The 12,072-nt window shown below is 43.7% G+C and overlaps 1 protein-coding gene across 6 annotated transcripts in view; it reads left to right on the top strand.

Moving 5' to 3' along the window:
- The window catches only part of LOC139220922 (protein NLRC3-like), a 104,037-nt gene that overhangs the window by 16,919 nt on the left and 75,046 nt on the right, over positions 1-12,072 (top strand). For 2 of the 6 annotated variants that reach the window (XM_070852801.1, XM_070852802.1), the window contains 9 exons: positions 1-70; positions 1,543-3,475; positions 3,829-4,002; positions 4,741-4,905; positions 6,315-6,488; positions 7,113-7,286; positions 7,944-8,117; positions 8,733-8,918; positions 9,201-9,674. The exon at positions 1-70 is cut by the window's left edge and continues 136 nt beyond it. In XM_070852801.1, the coding sequence (XP_070708902.1) occupies positions 1-70; positions 1,543-3,475; positions 3,829-4,002; positions 4,741-4,905; positions 6,315-6,488; positions 7,113-7,286; positions 7,944-8,117; positions 8,733-8,913 (3,045 nt within the window). In that variant the 3' untranslated portion in view covers positions 8,914-8,918; positions 9,201-9,674. Of the gene's footprint in view, positions 71-1,542; positions 3,476-3,828; positions 4,003-4,740; positions 4,906-6,314; positions 6,489-7,112; positions 7,287-7,943; positions 8,118-8,732; positions 8,919-9,200; positions 9,675-12,072 lie in introns of those variants that run through there. The other 4 variants (XM_070852793.1, XM_070852806.1, XM_070852791.1 and 1 more) reach the window with 3 other exon arrangements.

Raw genomic sequence — 12,072 nt, 5'->3', positions numbered from 1 at the left:
CCCCAGTGTGCAGACAGATGCAGAGCAACACCTGGACTGCAGACAGTCAGTCAGAGCAGCTGTGAACAAAGTAAGACTGTCCATCTGTCACTGGTCTGGACTCACTAACATCTGTTGTGTCATACAGCCATGGGTGTGGCTGAAGATTAGATTACATGTGAACAAATTCATCCTGATTCATTGTAAAGACACAGACCACCCAAAAATGAAAATAGTGATTAGTTTCTGAGTTTGTTGAGCAGTAGCTTGGTCCCCCCTCATATCCTCCTCAGACCTGGAGGAAAAAAAGGTTTTGAATATAATTTACATCATTTAAGCAGTTGGGATGTAAAACATATCAAAATATCTCAAAATTATATTTTTAGTGAAATATTCCTTGTAGTGAACGTTGTCAGTCTTTTCCACAAAGAGAACATTACAAGCAGCAATCTATCAATGATAAAACAATACACTTTAACAGTAATCAACCTGCTCTACTGCCCGGCTCTCTCCATCCTCATCAAATATAACAACATCCTGATGGAGAACAGAAATACTTCTTTATAAATGTCATCACTTAAACAACTCACTGCCTTAAAACAGGTTATTTTTCTGTTCCTGCCCTTTTGAAACAACAGAACCCCATGTGTGTATAATCACTAGAAAGACAAGGAGGTCCTCTTTACAGTGTAGTAGAACTCAGATAGACTACATTAATGATGCCTGACTCAGACAGAAGTGAACTGCCAGATCTGAAGATAGTACGGGAGTAGCACCCCAATCATCAGGGCACAGTGGATGGGCTGGGGGGGTCTGGTTTTATCATGTTCTGGAAATAGTACGAGCGTGACCCATTGGCAGCACAATATGCAAGTACAAGGGACTTGAATCGGCCAACGGTCACCAGTCCAGGTTGCAGAGGAGCTGTGTTGTGTGGGAGAACTTGGAAAGGTTGAAACCAGCCGGCTGCTGCATTCTGGATGAGCTTCAGAGGTCAGATGGATCGTGCAGGCTGAGCAGCCAGGAGCCAGTTGGAGTAATCCAGGCACAATGGTCCTGAACCAGAAGCTGCACCAGCTCCTGGGTGAAGAAAGGGCTCCGGGCTAAAACACTATGGTGGAGGACAAACAGAAGACATGTACATAGGCAGTGACTGACCGTAACTACATGACTGAGCTTCAGTCATAAGATGAATCTGAGAGGTGAATGGCTGGTGATGGCAGAGGACAAAGTAGTTAGAGTGGATGCTGTGAGCAGGCTGGAGCTGCACAAGCGTTGGATGCAAGCAGGAGGGCAGAAAGGCAGCTGAAGGGTTATCCTGAGGCACAAGGGAACACAGTAACAGGCCAGGAACAGGTGAGCACAGGTGTTCAGCAGGGAGAGTGAGCAAAGGAGCTACACAATACACAAACCCAGACAAGGAAGAGACACTGGAAACAAGGGAAAAACTCCAAACGTGGACTTTATTCATTTTCTTATATTCATCATTTTTATGGGTCATGAAAACAACCAGCACATCGTCAAACTGTCTTTGCTTTGTTTCAATCTTTCTCTCTTTTTTAGTGAATGGTGGTCTGCAGGAGGTTCTAGATGAACATAAGATCAGCCTGAGGAGGAGATGTGAACGTGTGACTGAAGGAAGTGATGAAGCAGGAAGTGATGAAGCAGGAAGTGGAACCCTCCTCAACAGGATCTACACTGAGCTCTTCATCACAGAGGGGCAGAGCGAAGAGGTTAATACCCAACATGAGGTGAGGCAGCTGGAGACAACTTCCAAGAAGAAGACCCTCCATGACGCTCCAATCAAGTGCCAGGACATCTTTAAAGCCTTACCTCACCAACAGACACCCATTAGAGTCGCTCTGACGAACGGCGTCGCCGGCGTTGGAAAAACCTTCTCAGTGCAGAAGTTCACTCTGGACTGGGCGGAGGGTTTGGAAAACCAAGATGTCAGTCTGGTGGTTCTGCTTTCGTTCAGGGAGCTGAACCTGATCAGAGACGAGCAGCTCAGTCTTCTCAGGCTGCTCCATGTTTTCCATCCAACGTTACAGAAGGTCACCGCAGAGAAGCTCGCCGTCTGTAAACTGTTGTTCATCTTTGACGGCCTGGATGAAAGCAGACTGTCACTGGATTTCAACAACGAGGAGGTCGTTTCTGACGTCACCCAGAAGTCGTCAGTCAACGTGCTGCTGACAAACCTCATCAAGGGGAATCTGCTTCCAGCGGCTCTCGTCTGGATCACTTCCCGACCTGCAGCAGCCAATCAGATCCCTCCTGCATGTGTTGACAGGGTAACAGAGGTACGAGGCTTCACTGACGCCCAGAAGGAGGAGTACTTCAGGAGGAGAGTCAGTGATGAAGAGCTGTCCAGCAGGATCATCTCACACGTCAAGGCCTCCAGGAGCCTCCACATCATGTGTCTGATCCCAGTCTTCTGCTGGATCACTGCCACAGTTCTGGAGCACATGTTGACTACAGACCAGAGAGGAGAGCTGCCCAAGACCCTGACTGACCTGTACTCACACTTCCTGCTGGTTCAGACAAAGAGGAAGAAGCAGAAGTACGAGGGGGGACACGAGACGAGTCCACAGGAGCTGATGGAGGCTGACGGGGACGTTCTCCTGAAGCTGGGGAGGCTGGCGTTTGAACAGCTGCAGAAAGGAAGCATCATGTTCTACCAGGAAGACCTGGAGCAGGTCGGTCTGGACGCCACAGAGGCCTCGGTGTACTCAGGAGTTTGTACCGAGATCTTCAAAAGAGAGAGTGTGATCTTCCAGAAAACGGTCTACTGCTTCGTTCACCTGAGCGTTCAGGAGTTTCTGGCTGCAGTCTACATGTTCCACTGTTACACCAACAGGAACACAGAGGTGCTGAAGGACTTCCTGGAAGATAGGGATGATGATGATGATGATGATGATGATGATGATGATGATGAGGATGAGGAAGATGAGTATGAGGATGATGATGAGGAAGATGAGTATGAGGATGATGAGAATGATGAGGATGATGATGACATTGACGATGAGTGTTACTCATCCCTGGATGTCTTCCTGAGTGGAGCCATGGAGAGATCCCTTCAAAGCAAAAATGGCCACCTGGACCTGTTTGTCCGCTTCCTTCATGGCCTCTCTCTGGAGTCCAACCAGAGGCTCTTAGGAGGTCTGCTGGGTCGGACAGACAACAGTCCAGAAGTCATCCAGAGAGCCATCAACAACTTGAAGGAGAAGAAGACCAGCACCTCTCCTGACCGAAGCATCAACATCTTCCACTGTCTGACGGAGATGAACGACCACTCGGTAAATCAGGAGATCCAAGAGTTCCTGAAGTCAGAGAACAGATCAGAGAAGAAGCTCTCACAGATCCACTGCTCAGCTCTGGCCTACATGCTGCAGATGTCAGAGGAGGTTCTGGAGGAGTTTGACCTGGAGAAGTACAACACATCAGAGGAGGGACGACGGAGGCTGATTCCAGCTGTGAGGAACTGCAGAAAAGTTCGGTAAGTTCTTAAAATAGTGATCTGTTTGTTCTTGAGTTGTTTCAAATACTTTGACAACAACAGAAAATATTGACTCTTCAGTTGGTTTTGTTTTCTAGCTGTCAAATAAATGATCACAGCCTTCTGCTTATTTCTAATAATTGTAATATTGTTGCTGTTCTTCTATCTACCTTCCTTTGGGTGATGGAGGCCTCATACAGCCCTGGTAAAACAAGTGCTGCACTGCAGAGGTGTGATGTCAAAGCAAAGCTCCAATCAGGAAATGTTAAACTATTCCGTCATCACATGCATGATATCAATATCAGGTGTCCTCTTTTATAATATGATGCTTTGTAATTTCTGTTTCATGACAGGCTGTCTGGCTGTTCTCTCTCAGAGAGTCACTATGAAATCGTGGCCTCAGCTCTGAAGTCCAGCCCCTCCCATCTGAGAGAGCTGGAGCTGAGTCTCAATCAGCATGAAGAGTCTGGAGTGAAGCAGCTGTCTGCTGGACTAGAGAGTCCAAACTGTGGACTGGAGACTCTGCGGTCAGTTCATGAATTTATCATAGTAGTTCATCACTTTAAACACCTGAAGAAGTTTCTTCAGAAATGATCTCTTTGTTCCAAATAGCTGAACATTAGTGAGAAAAAGGTGATAAATGGAGTGTTTGACAGGACGGTTGTGCAGCTTCCACAGAGTCACTGTTTGGTCCTTCAGTCAGTGAAGATGTAAGAGGAGCTCATTTCCATACACCGGTATCTCAGTCCTGCCTGTCAGTGAAGGCCTGAGCCAAATATCTTCCACTAGATGTGAGGGATTTTAAATGTTCTTTAACAACAACATCACCTCAGGTAGAGCAGCCATTGTCTTAGATGCTGACAGCAACATGAGTCGTCGTAGCAGAAACAGGTCGATGTTCACCACTACACCTGATCAACAATTATATAGACTGTTGAATGACAGTCAGTCTACCAGGTGCTGTCCTGACCCAGTCCCTGCTACATCTTTAAGGACTGCTTTGAGTGCAAGCTTCACCCTGTCAGACTCATCATTAACATGTCTTTTAAAGGTGGATGTTTTCCAGCATCCATTACAATCACTGCTAGAAAAACCACCCCTAGACACTGATGTCCTAAATAACTAGAGGCCTGTATTAAACCTTTCATTTTCAAGTGAGACACAAGAAAAGGTTGTTTCTGAAAGTTCACCAGCTTTCTGAACAAAAACATTTTTCTATAAAAGCTTCAGTCAGGGTTCATCTACATTATGTATTGTTTGTTCAGCCTGGACGCCTGGGGGGTCAGCTGGGCTCCTCTGGCCTCAGCTCTGAAGTCCAACCCCTCCCATCTGAGAGAGCTGCAGCTGAGGGGAGGCGACCTGCAGGATTCAGGAGTGAAGCTGCTGTGTGGTTTTCTGGAGAGTCCAGACTGCAGACTGGAGACTCTGAGGTACTAAACACCACGTTTGACTTGTGTGTTCAGGTTGATATGATGTGAACGTTGTGCCACTGAGCTGCAGACAGAAGGCTGATATCCTACTGATCCACACTGAGTGTCTGAATACATAAAGCAGGCACATTTATTTGTACGGCTCCTTTCAGACTCCAGTTTGATCACGGACGACAAGGTGTCTTTTTTCATACAGACATTTATTCCCCAAGTGGTGAAATGATGAAGCCAATGCCGTCAATGCCAAATATACAAAGTCATATACAAATATATGAGTCTGAGCACAAATTCAGAAGATGACTATTAAAAGAAATGCATGATAAACACAAACAACAGCACAATGTAAATAGACACAGGCTTCATTCCAGAAGGTTCCCTTTTCTACAATATTCACCATTGTGTGTTTCTTAATCCTTTAAACTTATTTATATAAAACAACAAAACATCTATTTATTAACTAAATCATTCCTGTTTTTAACTCAAAAGTAATTAAATGAACTTCAGTTACAAAGCTGACTTCAATGGCAGCTACACAATTCAAAGTGCTTCCAGGGACAGAAAGCACAATAGAAACAAGACATTAAACTGCAGGTAAAAGATGATAAAAGCACAAGAACATAAACAGTTCAAGCTGAAGAGAAGATGCATTAAAAGACCATAAAAGCTTGTTTCAGTCTGCTTTCTTCTTCAGTGGTTTAGTCCATTGTCTGCAGCAGAGAAATGTTGAGCTGCACATTTCAAACTGTAATAAAGATCAATGTGCACAGAAGGATTCACTCTGAACCTCTTAAACAGCTGATTTTCATCTCATGTTCCCGTCATGGTTTAAATAAGTGGTAATAAAAAAGACATGCATACAAAGAACAGATCAATAATCTCTGTTTCAACTATCAGACAATAACAAATATATTCAGGATTTTCTTTTTCCAACATGTTTCTGAAGCTTTATGATGCTTCTAGTGACTGAAGAGTTTAAACTGAAGAAGCTGTGATTTTATGACTCCACTGTTCCTAACAGAAATATTGGAGATGACTTTTGTTCTTTGGCATCTTTCAGAAGTTTGGGATCTGGAGTCGAATCTTAAATCAGTTTCTGAGGGTTTTTATTGTGTTTGGCTGCACAACATGAGTTTGTAGAGATGGAGCCACTGGTGGAGCTGCAGAGTTGAAGAGGTGACGTCACTGCGTCTTTACTGAAGAAGCAGCACGTTGTCATGAATATTAATGAGAGCTCAGTGTCACTGTTTGTATTTTACACTGTTTAACCTGCATCCTGTTGGCTTCAGCTGTTTGGAGATTTACTAAACGTCTCCGTTCTAAACCTTCTTCAGCTCTGAGCTGATTATTAAACGCTGAATGATTTCAGTGAACATCGTCTTCTAAAGTTACATCATTTATTCTTTATTCAGATTGATGTGCTGCAGTCTGTCAGAGGTCAGCTGTGCTCCTCTGGTCTCAGCTCTGAAGTCCAACCCCTCCCATCTGAGAAAGCTGGAGCTGAGTCACAACAAGCTGCAGGATTCAGGAGTGAAGCTGCTGTGTGGTTTTCTGGAGAGTCCAGACTGCAGACTGGAGACTCTGAGGTCAGTTCACTGACTCTCTGTCACTATTGTAGATCTGATGTGTTCAGTTAACAACTGAACCTCATTTCTCTTCATATATAACTAACAACATTAAAGATGTAAATATCCTCTTGTTCATATTTTCATGTTTCCTGGATTAAATTCAGTGTGCAGCCACAACAGATCTGTGTTTGTTGAAGAAAGTGTAGAAAATGTCCTCTGTTGGTGGTTAAAGTGAGTTCATGCTCAGAATTATTGGTAAATGGTCACATCTACATTCAGAAGATCCCCTGAATCATTATCTGTTTTTAAATGGATCACGTTTACCTCCTGAAGCAGAAATGTTCCTACTTCTGTTCCAATGTGCTGATCGACGTCTGATCAACCATATTGATCCTTCAGACCAGAAAAGTATTGATCTTCCAGACCTGACTGAGATCAGCAGCATGTTATTAATGGTTATTTGTCCGTAGAAGGTGGACATGATGCTGATCCACAGTAACACAATGAGAAAGTCTCTCTGCTCCTTTTAGGGAAAAGCTCATTGATGAGGACACAGTGATGCTGAGCTGCAGATTCAAACCCTCAACACTTCTGACTGCATTTTATATGGATTTTTAGCTCCATCATTTATTCTTTATTCAGATTGTGGGACTGCAGTCTGTCAGAGGTCAGCTGTGCTCATCTGGTCTCAGCTCTGAAGTCCAACCCCTCCCATCTGAGAGATCTGGAGCTGAGTGAGAACAAGCTGCAGGATTCAGGAGTGAAGCTGCTGTGTGGTTTTCTGGAGAGTCCAGACTGCAGACTGGAGACTCTGAGGTCAGTTCACTGACTCTCTGTCACTATTGTAGATCTGATGTGTTCAGTTAACAACTGAACCTCATTTCTCTTCATATATAACTAAGATGCATGAAGTTGTTCATTTCCTTTCTGAGTTGAGTGAGCAGTCACAACAGGTTTGTGCTTCTTGAAGAAAGTGTAGGAAATGTTCTCTCTTAGTATTTAAAGGGAATGAATGTTTAGAATTGTTGGTAAATGGTCACATCTGAATCCAGAAGAACCTCTGAACTAATATCTGTTTTAAACTGATCAAGTTTACTCACTGAAGTAGAAACATTTCTTTGGTTTCTGTTGATTTCAGTGTGTTCACCAATAATGTCTGATCACTGACATTGATCTTCAGAACACACTCACTCATATATAGAGGGACTCTCAGAGATCAGAGCCTGTTTCTAAATGCAGCTGTTTAAAGGACCAATGTAGAACTGATCCTCTGATTCCAGACCTGACTGAGATCAGCAGCATGTTATTGATCATCAATAGGTGTCTGAATGTTGTGCTGACATTTGGATGATGTCTGTAGAAGGTGGACATGATGCTGATCCACAGTAACTATGAGAAAGTCTCTCTGCTCCTTTTAGGGAAAAGCTCATATTATGAATGAATGTTTGTCTCCATCATTTATTCTTTATTCAGATTGAAGGACTGCAGTCTGTCAGAGGTCAGCTGTGCTCCTCTGGTCTCAGCTCTGAAGTCCAACCCCTCCCATCTGAGAGATCTGGAGCTGAGTGGAAACAAGCTGCAGGATTCAGGAGTGAAGCTGCTGTGTGGTTTTCTGGAGAGTCCAGACTGCAGACTGGAGACTCTGAGGTCAGTTCACTGACTCTCTGTCACTATTGTAGATCTGATGTGTTCAGTTAACAACTGAACCTCATTTCTCTTCATATATAACTAACAACCTTAAAGATGTAAATATCCTCTTGTTCATATTTTCATGTTTCCTGGATTAAATTCAGTGTGCAGCCACAACAGATCTGTGTTTGTTGAAGAAAGTGTAGAAAATGTCCTCTGTTGGTGAGTTCATGCTCAGAATTATTGGTAAATGGTCACATCTACATTCAGAAGATCCCCTGAATCATTATCTGTTTTTAAATGGATCACGTTTACCTCCTGAAGCAGAAATGTTCCTACTTGTGTTCCAATGTGCTGATCGACGTCTGATCAACCATATTGATCCTTCAGACCAGAAAAGTATTGATCTTCCAGACCTGACTGAGATCAGCAGCATGTTATTAATGGTTATTTGTCCGTAGAAGGTCGACATGATGCTGATCCACAGTAACACAATGAGAAAGTCTCTCTGCTCCTTTTAGGGAAAAGCTCATTGATGAGGACACAGTGATGCTGAGCTGCAGATTCAAACCCTCAACACTTCTGACTGCATTTTATATGGATTTTTAGCTCCATCATTTATTCTTTATTCAGATTGAGGTGCTGCAGTCTGTCAGAGGTCAGCTGTGCTCCTCTGGTCTCAGCTCTGAAGTCCAACCCCTCCCATCTGAGAGATCTGGAGCTGAGTCACAACAAGCTGCAGGATTCAGGAGTGAAGCTGCTGTGTGGTTTTCTGGAGAGTCCAGACTGCAGACTGGAGACTCTGAGGTACTAAACACTGTTAGTAGTCAAGTCAGTTTCATTTATAGAGCCGAACATCACTAACTCTACATTTTCCCCAAACATGCTTCACAGTCTTTACAGCACACGACACCCTGTTTTTAGGAGCTTGATCTGGATCAGGAGAAACTGGCCCCAAACTAAAGTTAAACCTGAGGAAGAGCAGCAGACACAATAAAGAATGACATCACAACTCTGTGACTGACATGAGCTAATATGTGTGTGCAACACTGATGAAGGGAGTCTCTGCAAACACTGATGTAGGACTTCTTCTCTCATCAGATGGGAGTGGTGAGGTGGAGGCATCAGGAGTGGATCATCTGAGTCCTGATGATCCAGAGAGGTTGAAGCAGCAGCAGCAGCTTGTGTGTGGAGAGGCTCTGACTGGACCATGTTACTGGGAGGTGGAGGAGAGGAGAGCTTCATCCAGCGACGACTGACGGAGGACACCACGGACAAAACCAAGACTGGCTCTCGTAAATAGGATGTAAATAGGATGTATTGATGAAGTGTTGATTTGATGGAGGAGGAAGTGATAACGATGTGTAACACGATGGTCGGTATGACAGGAGTGTTGATCAGATAACAAAGGTGATGGAACATGTAACCGATCAATGAGAATGAATCAAAGTCACCAGGATGTAACCAAATATCACGTTTCATACTCAGTTTTAAATATGTCCTTTTACACTGTGTTTGTAAAACATGCCGTCAGAGGAAAGCAGAACCTAACGGAGTAAAGTGAAGTGAATCCTTTGTTTTTAAAACATGTATTGAGGAAGAGTTGGAGCCTGATGGTGTCAGCAGGAGCTGCTGTGGGATCAATAAGAATAATAAGTGCTCAGTAATCATTCCCCCGGCAGGACAAAGTGATCCGGTCACATTCAGGCCAGAGGGACAAACTCCTCCTGGTGAAGTGTGGTGGATTCTAACTGGCTGGGTGCAGATGCTGGGGGGCAGGCAGATGAGGACTTCCGGAAAAAAGGAAGGGGGTCGGTGGGGAAGCTTTTTTGAAATGATGGATGGTCACAGGTAAGAGAGAGTGGTTGAGACTCCCCTTATTCTCTTAACAGTGTGGGTGGTTTTCCTGCTTGGTTGATATTTTAACTGAATGAGGTGTGTGGTATTGATCAGTTGAGATTGATTGAGAACCCTGACACCTGATCCAGAGGGTTCTTACATACCTTTATGTGTTGTGTTCAGGGTCCCACCGATCCCTGAGGACTCGAAGGTCACACCCTTTGTGTTTTGTCTCGAAATTCGGGGAGTTTAACAACATGGAGGACTTTTAACCTCACTGTTAGGGGGGGTGTTATTCCAACATATTTTGGGCCAATATGTTAAAATTTAGGCTAATTTAGGGTTCAACCAAACTCTGTTGAAAAATCTGCAGATTTAATGATCACCTGCATATTTCTCCGGGGCTCATGAGCCCAAAGCAGCACAGTCAGAGCCTCATGGGAGACGTAAGAGTCAAATGCCAACAGAGTGAGCCCAGTTTTACCTTTGATATAACAGAAAGATGAGAAAATTCTGGTTCACAGTTTAGTCACCTCCCGCCTTGACTACTGTAACTCCCTTCTGTTCGGTCTCCCCCAAAAAACCCCCCATAAGCTTCAACTGGTCCAGAACTCAGCAGCTCGCATCTCTCCAGGACACCTTCCACCCATCACATCACACCCGTCCTGCAGCAGCTCCACTGGCTCCCCATCACTCATCGCATCCAATACAAAGTCCTGCTGCACACATTCAAAGCCCTCCACACCCTCCCCCCTCCATACCTCTCTGACCCCATTCACCTCTCTGTACCGGCCTGCACCCTCCCATCCTCTTCCTCTGTCCATCTCTCTGTCCCCTCTGCTCGCCTCGTCACCATGGGGGGCCGAGCATTCAGCCGCTCGGCTCCCCAGTTATGGAACTCACTCCCTCCTGACCTCCGCAACACTGACTCCTTACTGCTCTTCAAATCCAGACTCAAACCCACCTGTTCACACTCTCCTACTCCCTCTGACTCATTTTGCACTGCTCCTGTATTTTATTGCTTGTTTTTACACCTGTTTTACTTGTTGTACTGTACATTTGTTTGTATTCTGTACGGCGACCTTGTGAGCCTTGAAAGGCGCCCTAAATAAAATGTATTATTATTATTAAAAAGTGCTTTACTAACTTTACTTACTGAAGCTGATCTACAACGTAGAGGTTAAATGCAAGAGATGAAAATGAAGAAAAGTGGACTGAGAGCAGCTGGCACACCTGAGGGGAGGAGGGGAGGCACAGCCCCGATCAGGTGACACAGGTACTAAACATTAAACCAGGGAGGGGGCAGTAAAACAATAAAAGATCAGACGGCATTCTGGGCCAGCAGAGGAGGAGGAAGGCTGAGGCAGGTGAGTGTTCACGTTACAGTCACAGTCTGTCATTCAGTCAGTCAGAGGGACAAACTGAACCCAACCGAGAAAATAAGCACAGATCCAAAGAAAAGTTTGGTTTGGAGCGTCTGCAGGTGAACGTTCTTCTTCTCTTAGTGAAACAGAATAAACAGAATAAACAGTGATGAGTCGGCCAGCAGGAACAAAGGTTGTAAGAGAAAAAGATTCAGGTTATGGTTAAGTTTAGGGTAGGTTATAGTTAGGTTATGGTTATAGTTATGTTATGTTATGGTTATGGTTATAGTTATAGTTAGGTTATGGTTATAGTTATAGTTAGGTTATGGTTATAGTTATAGTTAGGTTATGGTTATAGTTAGGTTATGGTTATAGTTATAGTTAGGTTATGGTTATAGTTAGGTTATGTTATGGTTATGGTTATAGTTAGGTTATGGTTATAGTTAGGTTATGGTTATAGTTATAGTTATAGTTAGGTTATGTTATGGTTATGGTTATGGTTATGGTTATAGTTATAGTTATAGTTAGGTTATGGTTATAGTTAGGTTATGGTTATAGTTATAGTTAGGTTATGGTTATAGTTAGGTTATGTTATGGTTATGGTTATAGTTAGGTTATGGTTATAGTTATAGTTATAGTTAGGTTATGGTTATAGTTAGGTTATGGTTATGGTTATAGTTATAGTTAGGTTATGGTTATAGTTAGGTTATGTTATGGTTATGGTTATAGTTAGGTTATGGTTATAGTTATGGTTATAGTTAGGTTATGTT

The sequence above is a fragment of the Pempheris klunzingeri genome, chromosome 21 (assembly GCF_042242105.1).
Source record: "Pempheris klunzingeri isolate RE-2024b chromosome 21, fPemKlu1.hap1, whole genome shotgun sequence".
Lineage (NCBI taxonomy): Eukaryota > Metazoa > Chordata > Actinopteri > Acropomatiformes > Pempheridae > Pempheris > Pempheris klunzingeri.
The sequence above is the reverse complement of the archived record's forward strand: the minus strand, read 5'-3'. Positions and strand labels throughout refer to the sequence as shown.